At 34.8% G+C, this 16089-nt stretch overlaps 1 protein-coding gene across 5 annotated transcripts; it reads right to left on the minus strand.

The window, feature by feature from the left end:
- Positions 1-4407: 4407 nt before the first annotated feature.
- Positions 4408-15768, minus strand: LOC117106675. Of its 5 annotated transcripts, none has more exons than XM_033248075.1 (6): positions 15312-15768; positions 14579-14785; positions 14060-14110; positions 8604-8607; positions 5094-5449; positions 4408-4634 (listed from the first exon to the last, which is right to left on the minus strand). In XM_033248075.1, the coding sequence occupies exons 2-5, from the start codon at positions 14694-14696 to the stop codon at positions 5113-5115; spliced, it is 510 nt and encodes a 169-aa protein (XP_033103966.1). In that variant the 5' UTR covers positions 14697-14785; positions 15312-15768; the 3' UTR covers positions 4408-4634; positions 5094-5112. The 5 variants fall into 5 exon arrangements, 3 of the variants coding, with proteins under 3 accessions (XP_033103966.1, XP_033103965.1, XP_033103967.1); XM_033248074.1 differs by lacking the exons at positions 8604-8607; positions 14060-14110; positions 14579-14785; positions 15312-15768 and adding exons at positions 5819-5869; positions 6340-6399; positions 9474-9620; positions 10146-10430 and having other exon boundaries at positions 5094-5453; XR_004445117.1 differs by lacking the exons at positions 8604-8607; positions 14060-14110; positions 14579-14785; positions 15312-15768 and adding exons at positions 8966-9620; positions 10146-10434 and having other exon boundaries at positions 5094-5453.
- Between the last annotated feature and the right edge of the window lie 321 nt (positions 15769-16089).

Genomic DNA, 16089 nt, shown 5'->3' on the forward strand with positions numbered 1-16089 from the left:
CTGTCGTCCAGTAATCCCCACTCATAACACCAAGTATCGAAAGAGAAACTATTCTGAGCTTCATGCAGCCAGCCTAGATCAAAAACGTCACTCCAAACACCGGGTACATACCTTTCAGAACACAATAAGTATAAGTGCTCATTAACAGAACATAATCAGTGGCGGTCAGTGGGGAGGGGGAATGAGGGCCCGTGTCTCCCCCAACCCCAGTCAGTCAAGCCTAAAAAAATTAAAAAGAGGGAGAAAAATTTGAATTAAAAAGATGAAAAAGGAAAAAAGGAATGTACCCATGAGTTCATTGGCGATCCAGCAGTGGGGTGAAAGGAGAGTTCGATTATTTGCCACTTATTTACACCAACCATCTTGGGGCTGAGGTGGGCGTGGTGGTGAGAACTTCATATCGTGGTCCCCCGTGAGAAATTCTGTGGATCCGCCCCTGATATTGTTTTATATAATTATGCCTAGTAAACTTTATAAACATGTTTTATATTTAAACCGCACTACCTATCCTGAATCATTTACGCTGGCCCTCTCTTACCTGGATGATGCGATGTTCTTTTTTTGAACGCCGATATTCGGATGATGTGAAGTTATGGTCAAATGAATCGGGGCGTCTCCGACTGCGATGGGAACAGCAGTTACAGAGTGCGTTTATTTTATGTTTTTCTTTAAACACAACTTCGTCTTTGTGAAAGAACTTGCCGTCTAAGTTTCGCGTATGTGGTCTATTTGGATTCCATGGGTGATAATGCCAGATTTGTGTAGCATTTTTTGAATCTGTAAGCCTTGCTGATTGGTGCTTTATTCTCCTTTTAATTACTCGCATCTGGTAATTGGTAAGAGCACACTAAATCTGATCAACTACTCATTTATGTACTTTGATGAATTTATTTCAATTTTAATTAATTTAACTTAAACTATACACTGTGATGTCATATTTTGATAAGCAAGTCGGTTGGATAATTTATAAACTTTGTGTAAATATGATGTTAGTGCAGTGGCGTATCCAGGGATGCGTGGGGGCTTTATTTCCAAACAGATAACAAGAGCTTAAAAACTATTTTGGTTACACATTAATGAGCAGGACTAAGAATGAACAATAACTGAAACATAATCGATACTACACTGGCCTACAATTTGAATACTGTATATAAATACGAGTGGTGGCACAAGTGGGTGGGCCTGGAAGAAAAATCACAATTTCGTTGAAAAAAAAAAAAAAACACTGTGTAATTTAAAAACGGAAACTAATTAAAAAAATTTAATTCCTAAATTATCAGTTTCAAGGGAATCTCCCCCTGGACCTCCTTTGAGTGGCTTTAAAGTGTCCTGGCCCCAACCACTTACGCATCACTAGAAAAATCCTGGTCCAAATGAATATGTACAACTGCATAAAAAATGGAATGAATACATTTTGATATTCAAATTCAAAATAATTAAGTAACAATACACAATGATAAATGGAAAAGGGGTATTCAAAGCAAGCAAGATCTTTAAGAATGAACAACAGAACAAAAAGATATATACATAAAAACAAAACATATATTAGTGGCAGATCCAGAAATTTGAAATAAAAGGGGCCCAGGAAGGGGCTTTCACAGGTTTTGGGTCTGTACACACCAGTCCCACTACGGCTGGCCGGGGCTTAACGTGAGAAAATCTATGATTGTGGTGCCTTTCGATGATCGAAAATGGCACTCTCCGACTTAAAATATAATTTTCCTTATTTCTCCATTTTCTTTAAATTTTTAAAATATTTAAGGGGGGCTTTGGGCCAGCTAGGCCCCTCCTTCAATCTGCCACTGTATATCTTAACTGTACTTAAGTTGGAGTAGGATTCTACCAGCTCTACCAACCTGGTTTGTATATTAAAATACAGTATACAAATTATGCATATGTTTTGTTCTTTTTACAGTATTTTGGTGGCAGCATGTATTTACAAATTTTAAAAATTACCCATGTTTTCATCAGGATGCATTTCCCCCTGACCAGAGCATTACTGTTCACTCTTTTGTATTTGAAAAACATTGAAGACTGCCTGTCAGACAAATTGCAGTGCTATATGAATCTTAAAACTACCACTGCTACAATGTTCATACAGTGTGAGGGGTGGAGAGTCTCATTACCATGTGTCCTCCAATGCCCTCTGGTCTCTAATTGTTCATTATTTTGGCATATAATTTACAATCAACAGGGCATGCCTGAATTTCATTGCATTACAATATAAAAACATATGAATACATTAAAAAATGATTGCTGTATACTTTAAAATTACACAAGGACTAAACAATAGCTATTAAAAGTAAGGTGTTAGTATTTGCTGTCGAAAAATATAAATTCTAAATATCAAAACATACACAATTCATCAAAATTACCATATAAAAATATATACAGTATATCCTATAACTAATTTTGCCAATTATTTTGTTCACATAAAATTAAAACGGGACTTCCTGAAGTTTGAGCCGAAAGTAGAAATTTAAAATCACTTACACAATCTAGTTTACTTAACTTAAATTGATAAATTACTATAATTTAGAAAAAAAACCCTATATATAATATTCCAAAGTAAGTTATACAATAGGTCGTCTACTTTAAACACAGGGAGATCAAGTCATAACTTCTCATAGTTCGACTTCTTTTATTGGCTTCTGTGTCTAGCATATGATCATTACATGACACTGATCTAATTATCTAACCAGAGCCCATCTAGGGACTTCCACTGATTAGGCAAACACCCTTCCTCTATTCTAATAAGCTGTACCATTTCCTTTACAATATACAGTCATGCATAATAACCATTTTGAAAATAGTTTCTGAATAAATGCCCTTTTTCTTGTAAAAGGTACCTATATATCTACAAACTTGAATTCAAAAAATTGTGTCATTACACTTCAAAAATTGTCAAGTTTGATCTGTAAATTAAACAACTAAAAGGCACAGAAAAGAACAACAATACAAACTGAAGTTTAGAATCTCCTATTATTTGAAACAAACCTATCCAAAAACAAGTTGGATAAATGAATGCAAATTTTAAAATATATATTTCACAAAAAAAAAATATCTTAAACAAACAAAGCATTTCAAAGAAAATCCCCTCATTCAAAACTAACTTGCCTAATTTGACTACATCACTTGATTGGCTAGTAAGAATGGGGAACTAACCAATCAGAAACTATTTACCAGAATTCAAAACTTTACAAAGGTATTAGTACTCAGCTATTCCAATCTAAACCTTTAAAGAGCATAATAATATTTATTTTACATCATTTTTACAACAGTGGCAGCACACATGAATGTGGCGCAGTCAATCAATCAATCAAGTAAGAAAAACAACTTAAGCTAAAATAAAAACTAGAAGAGAGAAATAATTTTGAGCTGAAATTAAACCGAAGAAATTTTGAAATATATACACACACACATTATCCCTGACAGGGATATAGTGTTTGTTTTTGTCGTGAGTAGTACTTCAGGCGTTATATGTAAAGGTAGGTGGGATAAGCAAATACTTTCTAATCTGCACACAATGCACTATACAATACGTATATATATATATATATATAAGGTATTGTATCTAAGGTTCAATCTCAAATTTATCTGAGCTGCACTGATGAGTCCTTAAGGACGAAACAATGTTGTATGCAGATTGATTTAACTTATTATAGCTCCTTAACATTTGTTTTGTTGAGCACTCTATTGAGATAGTACCATTGCTGTTTTGCATTTAGCTGGCCCACTACTATATGTACACAACGGATATTTCGATAGCTCCTGCTATCTTTATCAACATTAATAAACGTTTTGGCAATGCTGATTGGTCGGTCAAGTCGCGAGCCCTTCGAAATTGCGCTGGGGACAGCTACACAGCACAACCATTGCATGTAGCGACAATGTAGCGATTTTATGAAAAACAGGCTTAAGCTCTGTCCAGACTGTCAAATATTCTTTGAGAAAGAAACTATTGTACAGCGTGCTGATATACAGTATAGTCATGATATCACTATATATGGTCATGTGATGTCATCATGACCATATTTAGGAATGTCAGATGTTTTTGGCAATGCTGATTGGTCAGTTGTTGGAGACAGCTACACAGTACAACCATTGCATGGAAATCACTGTAGCGACAATATAGCGATATATATTTTATGAAAATCAGGCTTAAGCTCTGTCCAGATTATCACATTTTCTTTAATGAAAAGCTGTTGGACGGCCATATATAGTCATGATGTACCTATATATAGTCATGAAGTGCCCATATATAGTCATGATGAGCCCATATATAGTCATGATGTGCCCATATGTAGTCATAATGTGCCCATATATAGTCATGATGTGCCCATATATAGTCATGTGCCTATATATGGTCATGATGTGCCTATATATAGTCATGATGTGTCCATATAGTCATGATGTGCCCATATTATATAGTCATGATGAGCCCATATATAGTCATGATGTGCCCATATATAGTCATGATGTAATGTCATTTTGGTCTCCAAAGCATGTGTCCTGAAAATATTCTTGCAATTTGATTTATTCATAGCTCTTCATTTGAAGGTAGGTGCTTAAATGTTTCCAGTCATTGTCAAGTCTTCCAGCAATGAACTTAAGGTCAGTATCAGCCAAGCAACCTGAGACAGAATGAAAGCTGTTAATATCTAATATTAGTACTGTAAACCTAATAAGAGGTATTACTATTGTTTTTACCTCCGCCAAAGGATCTAATGTTATCATGTATTCACCGCTATCTATTAGCAAGATTACACAAAAAATATTCAAAGAATTATCATGACCTTTAGTAAAATGGTAGAAAATATTGAGTTAATGAAATGCCCCATCGTGCACGGCCTGTGAATTATTCAGTATTCAGGTACCGCAGGACAGAAAATAACTGAATCGCCCATCAAACATGGCCTGCATATTCAGTATTCAAGCACAGAACAGTGAAATGCACTATGGAGAGATACTGCTCAAGTTATTACTGATTTAACGAAAACAAGAATTAAAACAATTTATTATAATTATCCAGTATCACTATCATCATTTTTATCATCATCATATGATATCTGCATCAATAGTGAGTGACTGACCATCATGTTGCTGGTTCATTCAATGTAATCTTCCACAAGGATGATCTGTACTTGCTTGTACATGGGATGATTGATCCTCTGATGTTTGTGAGCCAAAGACCTTGTTAGCAAGCTCGGTGAGTGCCTGCTCTTTTAAAGCAATGCACATTATCTCAACTTGATTTGTCTCATAGTCCTGTTGTTTTCTCCATTCTGTCAGCATTTCCATTATGCATTCCAGCAATCGTCTGTTATCACTCCATATTTGTTGTATCTTGCTCCAACTGAGACCCAGGCTGCGGCCTAGTTGTTCGCCTTCCAGTCTCATGTCTTTGGCAATAAGATATAAGTGCTTATCATCCACATAACCTAGATTTCTATCTGAAATAAAGATAAGAGTATACCTAGTAAAATAAAAATAATAATGAAAAATAGATTTATTCATAATAATGTGTGAAACAGTGCCTGTAACATCAGCCTGGTTGTGCTGTCTCTATATTTATGCTGACATGTGCAGTATCCACTGAAGGATCTGTAAACCATTACATTATTAACAGATCAAATGTAATACCCAAAAACGTTGGTCATTTTGCATTTCCCTTTAAGATAGGTCATTGATAGGACCAAATCAAGATTATACATTTTTCATATTTTTTAAATACAAAATGACACTCAAGCCCTGACTTTTAAAAGTGGATTAAAATTACCAATAACAATCTATATTTTACGAGTACAAAAACACCAACCTGGTTGCCCTGCCTCGGTATTGCTGACATCCGAGGTTTCCATTGAAGGACCTGTAACCAATAAATTAATAACAGATCAAATAGAGTATCTAACAACGTTATGATTAGGATAAAATTGTACAGTTTTTATATTGTTTTACACTAAATGACACTCAAGCATCAACTTTTAAAGCTGATTAACATTAACATCACTAAAGCTGGCAGCAAATTGAAGGTCTTTATTTTCCTGATGACGGTCAGAGCAATCTCAAGGGAACGTCGAGACAACCAATCAAGTGTTTTGTTTTTTCCTAAACACCATATTTTACACATACTGTACTGAAACTTTAATTTTAAAATGAAGAGTTTTACTTGTCATTCAATAATTGTACATATATTATATTCTGAAAAACCATATTTTTTTACAAATAGTGTACCAAAAGTTCAATTTTTTTAAATTTTTACTTGTTATGCAAACCTTCAAGAAATATTTCAGAAAAATATTAAAATGGAATTTTAATATTAGAGCAGTATATCAATACCTGGTAAGAATGGGTTTTCTGTCACTGGTTTCTTTTTCTTGAACATCCTCTGTAGTTTGCCTCATCATCATCCTCATCATCGCCGTATCGCCGAAAAGTCCGATTTCAGTTCCGCTTCGGCCGCTTTACTTAGTTCCTCGATGAGCCCTTTCCAAATGTGTCTGTTTTGTGCCAGTAATTTTAATTTCTCCATATCATTTTAAATTTTTAGTTGAGCAGGATATTGAGTATTGGTAGACTGGATCTTACTATAGGTCGTTATGGAGAGTTGTGATTATTGTAGTCCTTGGACGTCCCCTGAATTTTCTGTCATTGGTCTCGGTGAAGTAGAAGTCGATTGCCAGGTTTGTAGGATTGTTTGTGTTTTGTCTCAGGATGTGGCCAAATAATCGCCATCTCGATTCTAAAATTTCTAGTGACATGGGTCTCGCCGTACATCTATCATAAAGGTGTTTATTTGATATTCTATGTGGATATTTCAGTCCAATAATCTTTCGGAGTTGCTTACGATGGAAAGTGTTTAGCTTTAGTTCATCATCTTTCGTTAAGGCCCATGTATTACTATTGTATAAAAGCACCGGTTTCACTAGTGAGTTGTACAACCTCGGTCTTGTTTTTAATCTAATTTTTTCTTTTCTGTTCCAGAGTGCTGTCTTTTTGTTCATTGTGTTCACAGCAAGTTGTTTCCTTCTGGTGATATCTTCTTTGTCTCCAAGAAGGGACCCTAACTTTTTTGTTAGTCTCCAGTTCTCTTTGACCAGTTCTTCTCGTTTAATTACTATGTATTCTGTTTTATCTTTGTTTAAGATTAAACGAAATTAGGTGAGCTCCAATAAGGTCTACATTAGCCTTCTCGTTTAGGCTGATGAAATCGACATCATCCGCATACGAGATCTCATTTGGAATATGATCATTACTTCTCTCCCTTATTCCCCTTAAGCCGTGTTCAAGGTACACCGTGAAGAGCACTGGGCTAAGACTGTCCCCTTGTGGTACTCCAGTATTCGTGTCAAAATATACGTTGTCTAAAGTCCTTCGTAAGTTTAAGTTGAGCCCTGTTTATGGCTTAGCAAAAATCTTATTATCCGAAGTTCGTCTTCATTAATAATCCCATTCAGTACTTGTAAAAGTGTGTCCCTGTTAATGGTATCGAATGCACTCGTCATATCAATCCCAGTGATGTGGAATTCAAGATTGTATCTTGATGCTTTGGCAATCATTCATTTATAAGTCAGAACTACGTCGCTTGTGCTGCGTCCAGGTCGGAATCCACTTTGACTTGTTGGTAGGTAGCTGTCAATTTTGTGGCGGATTCTTTCTAGCACAATCAGTGACATGCATTTTCTGATGGTGTTGAGTAATATGACTGGTCTGAGATTTTTCATCAGACCCTTTTCCTTACCAGGTTTTTGTAGTGCGACGAGGATACCTTTATTTATATCAATAGGTTCATGCATTATGAAAATATTATTGAAAATGTTTACTATAATAGGCGACAGAACATCTGCACCATATTTTTATAGTTCACCCTTTAATTCATCTTCTCCAGCTGAGCGATTATTGTTTAGTTTTTTCAAACTTTTGTAAACTTCGGATTTTGTTATTCATTTATAAGAGGCCTTCCTTGTCCTTCGAATGGTGCGATGATCGGACCATTTATGTTGAAGAATTTACTTTTAAAAAGTTTACCAATGGCCCTAGCAGTTTCCTGATCGTTTCCAATAAATTTTCCGCTGTCATCTACGACTTTTGGAATTTCGTATTTTTTTCTATAAAGTTCTTTTACCGCTCTAAACATTCTGGCGCCGTTAACGGCTTGGTCAATGTCATAACTTTTAGCGTCAAGTTCATTGTTTCTATTTTCACTTGTTCAGTGTTGGATTTCATGTAGTACCTTGTTTCTTTCTTTTTTAAGAATATTTCGTTCGTCGTCTGTTTTGCAGTTTGTAATCCTTAACCGTATGCTTTTCTGTTTAATGGATAGATCTTGAATTTCTTCGTCGTAATTTTCTATTGTTGTTTTGATTTATTTGTTTGAAACCAATAGAATTTTCTGCAGCTCTTTTAATCACTTTTCTTATATGTTCCCATGCTCTATTGGGTCGATCAGGTATTCTGTTATCTGTTGTGTTTTTAATAAAATCGTCCACATACTTCTTTCGTTTGTCTTTATCCGCCAGTTTTTCACATGCAAATTGCCTACTATTGTTTGAGTTTCGTTGTCGTTTAATGTTATGCCAAGTCAATGTAAGTGTTGTTATTACGATTCTATGATCGCTTATTACTTGTGTACCTCCGTATGATCTAGAGTTACAAGGTAGTGTTTTTTGCACCTTGTTTTACAAATAATAAAGTCTATCTGGTTGTAAATATTAATTCATTGTCCATTTTTGTTTTTCCGTTGATATGCCCAAGTTGTGATGTGTCTTGCAGGGTGTTGAAAAGCGCTATTTGTGATAAATAGATTGTTATTTTCACAAAAATCAATTAGGGCATCCCCATTATCATTACGAAATCTTTTTGAATAATTTCCGATACATTTTTCTTCATCTAAATGTTTCTTGCCAATTTTTGAATTAAAATCTCCGCATATTAGAAGAAATGTCTTATTTGCAAATTTACTTACGAGTTAATCTAATTCCTTGTACATACGTTCACGTTCGGCCGGGTATTTTTCTGCCCGGTTAATGGTGGGTGCATAGACATTAATTAAAGTAATAAACTTGTTCTCCTTCGTTTTAAGTTGTAAAACTGATATTCGGTCTGAAACTTTCCAAAATTTAGAAATACTTGGTGCCCATCGCTTGTGAATAATGAAGCCACATCCATAATACTTAACCTTAGTGCCTAGATTGATGGATCGGCATTCGTGTACGTATTCGTCAATCGTCTCCGTGAGTTTAGTTTCTTGAAGGCAGCCTACGTCCACCTTATAATTTGTTATATATGTTGCTAGTTGATGTCTCTTGAATTTGTCGCCTAATCCTCTAACATTGAAAGTAGCAATATTAAATATATTTTCCTTCATTTAGAATCCACATTTAATGTAAAAGCTCATCAAGGAAGTGGGCAAAATGTTAAACTAAAGAGCCGGAGCTCAGAGCGGCGTCACTCGCTCTACCAATGTAGTTTGCCTGTCGTTATCAATCTCTCTCCGCACAGGATAGAATGTTCTCCACTCTTCCAAATCATGAAAATGCATTTCTTGCGAGCCCATCCAACACAGGATGCTTCATTCCAGTGGTCAAAACTTTCATCTCTTGCCTCAGAAACTCTAAAACCTAATGAGAATCATAACAATTTATTTAACATTTATAAATATATTTAAAGAACAATTCTTTGAAAACCGGTACAAGAATGCTTAATGTTCTCACAATTGATTATTCCAATTATAATATTTACAGCTGAAGTTTTATAATAAATGATAAATAGGAGTTTAATGGGCTGTAATCATGTTCTTAAAAGTGATTTACATGTAAAATCCTCTGGACAATTTTCAAAGCTACACTGTAGTTTAGTTGTTTAGGGTCACAGCTGTTGAAACATTTTGATGAAATAAATAAGAAAACATATATAATTATTAAAAATAATATCAAAATGATGCACACTGGGTATTATAAACACATGTAACAGAAATGTACAATAGAGTAGATGCCTTCAAACTGAAGGGGAAAACACAGCCACAAAGTATGTTTATTAATAGATAAACAAACTTGAAGAACTTGTAGGCTTTCATGACAGAATAAACAATAAGTGCCAACATAATAATGATTTATTCTCTTTTATAAAAGTGAATAATACAGTACCTTCTGTTAGTGCCTCCAATGCCCGACTGAGATTAAATATTTCCAACAAATCAAATCCTTCATATTTCCTTCTCTAATTTTCAGTGTGCTTTCTAGATCATACTCCAGCTGTCTGTATACTCCTTAGCTTCATTATACAATCCATCGATCTTTGACACATCAGCTGCAGTCAATTCTCCCCCAGTTCCATCAGCTTTTGCCTGTGAGGTGTGAAATATTTTGTTGAAATTTTCCTTTCTTTTACATTTAGGAATGATGACAGTGTTTCTTGAATCTTCGTTTGAAGACCATAATGTCCAGTTACTTTGATGGGTATCACACAGTAAAGTCAGATCCTTTGAACCATGTACAAGCAAATCATTCAGCAGACCATCGTCTCAGATATTTTTGCTAGTGTCCCATGTTGCACATTATCTCTGAACAACACTTTTAACATAGTAAGACATCTGCTTTCGTCATACCAGTTCGAGAAAAACCATTTTAAGAGTGACCATAAAGTGTTCATCCTATATTTCTAGAAGATTATAAAATAAGATATTAATATTTATACACATTTTAAAATTTAGAGTTTTGCATCAATACAAATTATCTATAAGGGAATGCCGGAAGTGAATTTCCTACCATTAACTTAAGTAGCCTTCCCACTAAATCCCAACATAACACACATTATTTATATTGGTCAGGTTGACATTTTTCTACCCTTTTACAAATAGCTTGCCGAGTTGAATCGTGCGCAAGAGCCATTATGACCTATGGGCCAAATGTGTAATTAGGCTAACCGCTGCCGACTTGTAATTTATCCAGGGCACAGGGATAGGAAGGAGAAGCGTGCATGTTCGTTGATTTAACTACACTCCTATGATCTCCGTACTTGTAAAGAGTAATTTAAGCAGTAGATACATCCTCACTCAGAGTCTATTTTTGATTGATTTTATGTTTATATTTATTGTAACGGTTAATTTCTTTTTATTTTAACTAACTATGCAAGATTCTAACTGTATATCACAGTGGTCTATCTTGGAGGTGCAAAGGGGACACACACCCCTTCAAAAAAGCTTGCACCCATTAAGTTTCCCCCTCCCCCCACCCACCATTGAAAAAGCTTCCTAAAATATACTGAGCTTATTTCACCTAATTTTGCAGGCTAGTTCCCACTTACTTAATTGTTCCTTGTCAATATCATTTCATATATCTTATTTTGAAAAGATATCATGGTAAGTAGGCATATATCAATACATATGTCATTTATCTTGTTTACTGTAGCTTGTATCTAAACTGTGACTTTATATATTAAGGTATATTACCTGTATCCAAACTCTGGGTCTGGGTTCACCTTGTAATTTGAATTATATAGTTGTCATTTGAATAAACGGCAGATAGGATAATGACCTATTCTCTTTTAGTGATTATCTTCTGTTTGCAGTGCCTTCAATGCAAGAGGAAGTTCAAGAATTTTTAACAAATTAATAAATCCATCCATATTCCCTTCACTGATTTCCAGTCTGTCTTCTAGATCAGTGATCATACTCCAACTGTCTTTGTACGTCTTACAAGGTGCATTGTACGATCCATCAATGTACCTCACATCAGTTGGGGTCAAACTCTTCCCCAATTTCATCAGCTTTTGTCGATGAGCTCTGAAATTTGTTGAAATGGTTCCTTCTCCTAAATCTGGGAATAACCGTAGTTTTTCCTTAATCTTCGTTTGAAGAGCAATATGTCCAGTCAATCAATCAATGAAGTAAGAAAAACAACTTAAGCTATTAGCTTAAGTTGTTTTTCTCTTTACAGTCATAGAGTCATTTTTCTCTTTACAGTCAAGAGAGAAAACTAGAAGAGAGAAATAATTTTGAGCTGAAAATAAAACCGAAGAAATTTTGAAATATATACAGTATATATATATATATATATATATTGTAACGAAATGTCTCCCCAGTTGTTGGAACAGCCCTTAGGGGTGGTAGCCCAATTAATTAGACAGCTGTAAGCCACGCTCTGATTGGCCCTTGTGGGAATGGGAAAGTTATGCAAATAAGCCCACTATATGGGGGAGACTTCAGTTGGTTCCTAGATAGCCCAGAAACTTGTACGGTACTGAAGAGACTCCCGTTATTGATCTTCCATTGTTACATCAAGGTTGCACATTTACTTTACGAATACTACGACCCTATGAAGGGTGAGTACTAGAATAGTTATTTTGGAAATAAAAACGGACTTGCCTCACATGGATCGTGAATTCAAATTGTGTCTGTATTTTTTGATTGCTTTCTGTTTAGTGAAGTCGGTGGTGTACAACTGCCGCCGAACCCTGACGCTCATAAATATGTGTAATTATCCTGACAGACGAAGGAGATTCGTTACAATATATACACACACACACACATTATCCCTGACAGATATAGTGTTTGTTTTTGTCATGAGTAGTACTTCAGGCGTTATATATAAAGGTAGGTGGGATAAGCAAATACTTTCTAATCTGCACACAATGCACTATACAATACGTATTTATATATACGTATATATATACATATATATATATATATATATACATATATATGTATATATATACAACGGATATTTTGATAGCTCCTGCTATCTTTATCAACGTTAATAAACGTTTTGGCAATGCTAATTGGTTGGTCAAGTCGCGAGGCCTTCAAAATTGCGCTGGGGACAGCTACACAACACAACCATTGCATGTAACGATTTTATGAAAAACAGGCTTAAGCTCTGTCCAGACTATAAAAAAAAACTATGCTGATATACAGTATAGTCATGATATGACTATATATGGTCATGAGGTGATGTCATCATGACCATATTTAGGCATGTCAGATGTTTATGGCAATGCTGATTGGTCAGTTGTTGGGGACAGCTACACAGTGCAACCATTGCATGGAAATCACTGTAGCGACAATGTAGCGATTTTATTTTATGAAAATCAGGTTAAGCTCTGTCTGGATTATCACATTTTCTTTAACGAAAAGCTGTTGTACGCCTAAATATAGTCATGATGTGTCCATATATAGTCATGATGTGCCCATATGTAGTCATGATGTGCACATATATAGTCATGATGTGCCCATATATAGTCATGATGTAAATGTCATTTTGGTCTCCAAAGCATGTGTCCTGAACAATTTATTATAATTATCCAGTATCACTATCATCATTTCTATCATCATCATCATATGATATCTGCATCAATACTGAGTGACTGACCATCATGTTGCTGGTTCATTCAATGTAATCTTCCACAAGGATGATCTGTACTTGCTTGTACATGGGATGATTGATCCTCTGATGTTTGTGAGCCAAAGACCTTGTTAGCAAGCTCGGTGAGTCCCTGCTATCTTAAAGCCCTGCACATTATCTCAACTTGATCTGTCTCATAGTCCTGTTGTTTTCTCCATTCTGTAAGCATTTCTATTATGCATTCCAGCAATCGTCTGTTATCACTCCATATTTGTTGTATCTTGCTCCAACTGAGACCCAGGCTGTGGCCTAGTTGTTCGCCTTCCAGTCTTATGTCTTTGGCAATAAGATATAAGTGCTTATCATCCACATAACCTAGATTTCCATCTGAAATAAAGATAAGAGTATACCTAGTAAAATAAAAATAATAATGAAAAATAGATTTATTCATAATAATGTGTGAAACAGTGCCTGAAACATCAACCTGGTTGCGCTGTCTCTACATTCATGCTAACATGTGCAGTATCCACTGAAGTATCTGTAACCATTACATTATTAACAGATCAAATGTAATACCCAAAAACGTTAAGACTAGGACCAAATCAGATTATACAGTTTTCATATTTTTTTAATACAAAATGACACTCAAGCCCTGACTTTTAAAAGTGGATTAAAATTACCAATAACAATCTATATTTTACGAGTACAAAAACACCAACCTGGTTGCCCTGCCTCGGTATTGCTGACATCCGAGGTTTCCATTGAAGGACCTGCAACCAATAAATTAATAACAGATCAAATAGAGTATCTAACAACGTTATGATTAGGATAAAATTGTACAGTTTTTATATTGTTTTACACTAAATGACACTCAAGCATCAACTTTTAAAGCTGATTAACATTAGCATCACTAAAGCTGGCAGCAAATTGAAGGTCTTTATTTTCCTGATGACGGTCAGAGCAATCTCAAGGGAACGTCGAGACAACCAATCAGTGTTTTGTTTTTTCCTAAACACCATATTTTACACATACTGTACCGAAACTTTAATTTTAAAATGAAGAGTTTTACTTGTCATTCAATAATTGTACATATATTATATTCTGAAAAACCATATTTTTTACAAATAGTGTACCAAAAGTTCAATTTTTTGACATTTTTACTTGTTATGCAAGCCTTCAAGAAATATTTCAGAAAAATATTAAAATGGAATTTTAATATTAGAGCAGTATATCAATACCTGGTAAGAATGGGTTTCCTGTCGCTGGTTTCTTTTTCTTGAACATCCTCTGTAGTTTGCCTGTCGTTATCAATCTCTCCCCGCACAGGATAGAATGTTCTCCACTCTTCCAAATCATGAAAATACATTTCTTGCAAGCAAATCCAACACAGGATGCTTCATTCCAGTCGTCAAAACTTTCATCTCTTGCCTCAGAAACTCTAATACCTTAATGAGAATCATAACAATTTATTTAACATTTACAAATATATTTAAAGAACAATTCTTTGAAAACCGGTACAAGAATACTTAATGTTCTCACAATTGATTATTCTAATTATAATATTTACAGCTGAAATTTTATAATAAATGATAAATAGGAGTTTATTGGGCTGCAATCATGTTCTTAAATGTGATTTACATGTAAAATCCTCTGGACAATTTTCAAAGCTACACTGTAGTTTAGTTGTTTAGGGTCACAGCTGTTGAAACATTTTGATGAAATAAATAAGAAAACATATATAATTATTAAAAATAATATCAAAATGATGCGCACTGGGTATTATAAACACATGTAACAGAAATGTACAATAGAGTAGATGCCTTCAAACTGAAGGGGAAAACACAGCCACAACGTATGTTTATTAATAGATAAACAAACTTGAAGAACTCGTAGGCTTTCATGACAGAATAAACAATAAGTGCCAACAACATAATGATTTATTCTCTTTTATAAAAGTGAATAATACAGTACCTTCTGTTAGTGCCTCCAATGCCCGACTGAGATTAAATTTTTCCAACAAATCGAATCCTTCATATTTCCTTCTCTCATATTCAGTCTGCTTTCTAGATCATACTCCAGCTGTCTGTATACTCCTTAGGTTCATTATACAATCCATCGATCTGTGACACATCAGCTGCAGTCAATTTTCCCCCAATTCCATCAGCTTTTGCCTGTGAGGTGTGATTTATTTTGTTGAAATTTTCCTTTCTTTAACATTTAGGAATGATGATAGTGTTTCTTGAATCTTTGTTTGAAGACCATAATGTCCATTTACTCTGATGGTATCACACAGTAAAGTCAGATCCTTTGAACCACGTACAAGCAAATCATTCAGCAGGTCCATCGTCTTAGACATTTTGCTAGTGTCCCATGTTGCACACTATCTCTGAACAACACTTTCAACATAGTAAGACATCTACATTCGTCATACCAGTTTGAGAAAAACCGTTTTAAGAACTATGAAGTGTTTATCCTATATTTTTAGAAGATTATAAAATAAGATATTAATATTTATACACATTTTAAAATTTAGAGTTTTGTATCAATATAAATTATCTATAAAGGAATTTCCTACCATTAACTTAAGTAGCCTTCCCATTATAAAGCCCAACATAACACACATTATTTATATTGGTCAGGTTGACATTTTTCTACCCTTTTACAAATAGCTTGCCAAGTTGAATCGTGCGCAAGAGCCATTATGACCTATGGGCCAAATGTGTAATTAGGCCTAACCGCTGCAGACTTG

Source organism: Anneissia japonica, unplaced genomic scaffold (genome assembly GCF_011630105.1).
Source record: "Anneissia japonica isolate Jap-2015-1 unplaced genomic scaffold, ASM1163010v1 scaffold111_len187536_cov110, whole genome shotgun sequence".
NCBI classification, from domain to species: Eukaryota; Metazoa; Echinodermata; class Crinoidea; order Comatulida; family Comatulidae; genus Anneissia; species Anneissia japonica.